The 4068-nt window shown below is 43.9% G+C and overlaps 1 protein-coding gene across 1 annotated transcript in view; it reads left to right on the forward strand.

Annotated features, from left to right (window-relative positions):
• The first annotated feature begins 70 nt into the window (after positions 1–70).
• The window catches only part of cspg5a (chondroitin sulfate proteoglycan 5a), a 48478-nt gene continuing 44480 nt past the window's right edge, over positions 71–4068 (forward strand). The window contains exon 1 of the mRNA XM_010786773.1: positions 71–1307. Within this exon, the coding sequence (XP_010785075.1) occupies positions 1211–1307 (97 nt within the window). The 5' untranslated portion in view covers positions 71–1210. The remainder of the gene's footprint in view (positions 1308–4068) is intronic.

A 4068-nucleotide genomic window follows, 5' to 3' on the forward strand; every position in this document is an offset into this window, starting at 1 on the left:
AAAAAATAGTGTCAAGGGAAGAGTGCTACTGCTATTGAGGTCCAACACTGTGATGAATAGCAGATACAGGGAGGAGGTGGAAAAGTTTTGGGACAGTGAAAGAGGAAGTAGATAGATCGGAAAAATGTCGCAAAAGTTGAAGTTGGAAGCAGGTGGAGGAGGGAAGGAAGAGGAAGAGGAGGAGACGTGTTTCCAGGAAGGAAGAGGAGCAACAGTATCAGGGAATGGTAAAGGTGGAAGTGAAGAAAGAAGGAAGGAAGGAAGGAAGGAAGGAGGGAAGTGTAAGGAAGGACAATGTCTTTGTTAAGGTTTTGGAAAGAGCACAACATTCTGTGTCGATTAAATATATATTTAAAAACAATGAGTTATTGGAGAAAGTCTGGGGGGGAGAAACATTGATGCTTTGTGAATATGAAAAAGTAAGAAAAGAGAAAGACATTTGGGAAAAATGAATAAGATTGAAGTAAGATGTGGATTTGAGAGGAGAAGAGGAAGAAAACAAATTGGAAAGACGACAAGGAAGTTCAGAGAGGACAACAACTAATGGAAAACATAATATAAGTGAGGATTAAGACGATACATATCCGAAACAAAAGAGAAACAAATACAAAAATGACTAGGAAGAGGGTATATGTTAACTCTTAGAGGATCGAAGAAACAGGAAAAGTTTTAGGAAGTAGGAAGGATGGAGAAGGAGAAGGAAGGAAGCGTCTTAGGAAAGGGGGGAGGAGGAAGTGGGGGCATCAACAACCATCTTTCCCCCTCCCCAGATGGTGAAAAGGCTGCAGAGCGCGCTGCACTCCGCCGTGCGTTTTGTTCCAGCCACAAAGTGCCCAAAGCACCGATCCGTTCCGAGCCAAAACAAGCCAAACCGGACCACGGCGTGCGTCCCCCTTTACGCATCCCCCGCCTCCAACCACCACCACCACCACCGCCTCCTCCTCCTCCTCCTCCCCGACCGCCTTTCTGTGGCAATGGAGCCGTAACCAACCTCTTAACTGAGCCGAGCGTGAGAAATAGCGACGGAGACAGAGACAGCTGAGAACAAGCGGCTATGGAGGAGAAGCGCAGGGAGGCTGGAGTCTAGACAAATTAAAACACACCCGGATTACTTTTTTGCAACATTTTTGAACTCTAGTACCGCTATAAAAGCAGGGATTTCCCGGTTTTATTTTTTCTCTCATCTCTATTATATAATTGCACGGTGAGGATGCAGGGGAAGGAGAGGAGCTTCTGCACGGGATGCTGGAGAATAACGCTGCTGTTCTGCGTCCTGGCTCTGCACTTGATGCCGCTGTCTGTCCACGGTAAGAAAACTGCCCTTCACCGTGCACTGAAATCATGCAAACAAAAAACCTTCCACTTTTCGAAAAATGTGCTTCAAAATTGCTGCAGCAGCATCTGAGGAGCCAAGGTACCTACACACACTCCCACAGGGCAGCCAGAAAGGAGGTCAGTGAGCCTCGGATTGTGGGTTAGCAGGCGCTGCACACTCAACTGGTTTTGATAGATATTGGATAGTAATATTATGTGACATTATTCTGCACTTTATATTGGTTTTTAAATCTCCCACTCAATGCAAACTGAGTATTCAATTGGATTTTGGAGAATCTGTCCTCAGAACATTTGAATAATCCACATTTTGGATGGACAGTAGAGCAAATATTGCCTTAATATGATACTGTAGTTATATCACAAGATTAAAAAAATAATCTTGCATTGATATAGTGGACACATTTCAGAGCGAAATCACTATAAAATACTCAGTCCCTGCAGGAATATTTGTCACAGGAGACACAAACTGAAATTAGGTCACAGTAAAGACACATCTAAGCCCTTATGGATATTATAGAGACACAAGAGGGGGTAACAATGAGGTCAATTTAAACCCATTGGACCCTAGACGCACTGCAAAACATAATGGAAATAATTCAATTATTGTGAGACCCCAAAGAGATATCTGCAGACATGAGTACAGAATGAGTTTACTATGAGCTCAATGCAGGAAAATTACACAACATGGCGGGTTAAAAATGACAATTTAACTCCACACACCACAGGAAACACCGGTAACACACTACTGAAGCTTTTTTCAGCAAAATCCGGTCACTAAATGAACACTATGGATTATTGCAGTCACATTTAAAGCCACAGTCGGAGGAGAATTTACAGAGATGTGTGACAGTGACAGCGTCCAGCCGATGCAGTAAAGCAGATCCCTGGAGGCACACTGGCACTACAGCCACACAAAGGCGAGGATTAGTGCCGGGGGGACTTTATGAATAATGCATGAAGGGATGTGGATGGACATTCTGATACACAGAGGGGGAAAAAACCAACCAGAGTAAACATAAAAAAAAGACATGGAGGCTTTCTTCCCCTCTCTGTCTCTTTGTCTGAGATTCATTGCACACGGCGAGCTACATTACTGTCAGATTAATAATGCAGCAGCGTGCACGGGATGAAATCAGTCTGGCGTTATAATCTAATATAATCTGGTTGATTCCTTTCATTGCACCGGGTACAATTCATGCAGTGTGATGTCAAGGTGAAGCCCCCACTAAATAATATGATGTTTTTTTATGGGTGTTTTATTTGGAGCGAGAACAATTCCTCCAGGAACGTGAGGAACGCTGCATAATCTGAGCCAATAATGATTGTGCACACTGACCAGTTTATCATCAGCTATTACTTTGGTGTTCCCTTCAAATGCCACAAGTTTTAGGGTTTTTAGGAGCAAGTGGATTTATTCCCGATTTACCAACGTTTTATAGAAATGTAAAAAAAAATGGTATTCCAAGCAGTTTCATAGTTTGTAGTGTAATCCACATGCATACTGTGGCAACATTGTGTAAATGATTTGGCCTGATCTCCCTTAAATCAAAGTTTGACATCCAAGAAGTGGAAGAAACTATCGATGCCATTGGGTGTTGGTTGAATATGAAGCTGCATTCAGTAGGTTAGCTTAGCGTAAAGAATGGAAACAGGTGGAGACGCCTAGCATGGTGCCAAGGTAAAAAAAAAAAAAACACCTACCACATTTTTTTATTTCACTAATTAACAAAACGTCCACTTTGTAAATGCAAAAAGCAGGCAGCAAATGTTCCGTCATTCTGCAGTTATATTGGTTTGGACATTTCCCAGTCAATGCAATCTTATAAGTAAATTGGATTTTGGAGAATTAGCTTAGCATAAATATTGGAAGCATGGGAAACTGCATTGATAATCCAAAGGTTAAAAAATCTACCTAATACCTTCCAAATTTGATTTATTAACATGTAGTTGGTGCTGCCGCCTCACAGGAAGAAGACCAATTAGCTCTTCAATCCCCCCCCCTTAGGGATGTTTATGTCACTTTTCATGGATGCTGCGGGGAATTTGTGTCAGCTTGACCTCAGGTGGATATTTAACAAAAAGAGGTTGGCAGATCTAGTGCAGACGTCTTAAAACAACCTTGGGCTAACCCTCCTCCTCCACCCCCTTCACACACACACACACACACACACACACACACACACACACACACACACACACACACACACACACACACACACACACACACACACACACACACACTCATCTTCTCGCTTCACCGGTGGAGTGTGGAGTCGGCAGCTTGCCCCACATCTGTGAACGACGCTCAGACGACCAAAGCCAACCGCCCCGACTTGACAACAGCCGACCAGAATACTGTCAGTCATTTCCTGCCGGCTTTTTTCTCCGGTGGCCATTTGCAATCCTCCTTTTCCTCCTTCAGTGTGTGTGTGTGTGTGTGTGTGTGTGTGTGTGTGTGTGTGTGTGTGTGTGTGTGTGTGTGTGTGTGTGTGTGTGTGTATACAGATGATATGCCGGTGTCCCTCCCTTACTCCCTTCCCCCATGCACTGTTAAGCTGGTAGATAGGTGATTGGCAGACTAATGGTTTCTAAACTGAAACTCATGGACATACATGCCCTTCTCCTCCTCTTCCTTCGGCCTGCTGACACATATCTGCATGCCGGCAGATAATCTTTGATTAAGCTAACCCCCACCATCCCCCCCCCACGACTCCACTATCCAGCCTTTTGCAT

The sequence above is a fragment of the Notothenia coriiceps genome, unplaced genomic scaffold, assembly GCF_000735185.1.
Source record: "Notothenia coriiceps isolate Sejong01 unplaced genomic scaffold, NC01 NC01_scaffold00029543, whole genome shotgun sequence".
Classification (NCBI taxonomy): Eukaryota; Metazoa; Chordata; class Actinopteri; order Perciformes; family Nototheniidae; genus Notothenia; species Notothenia coriiceps.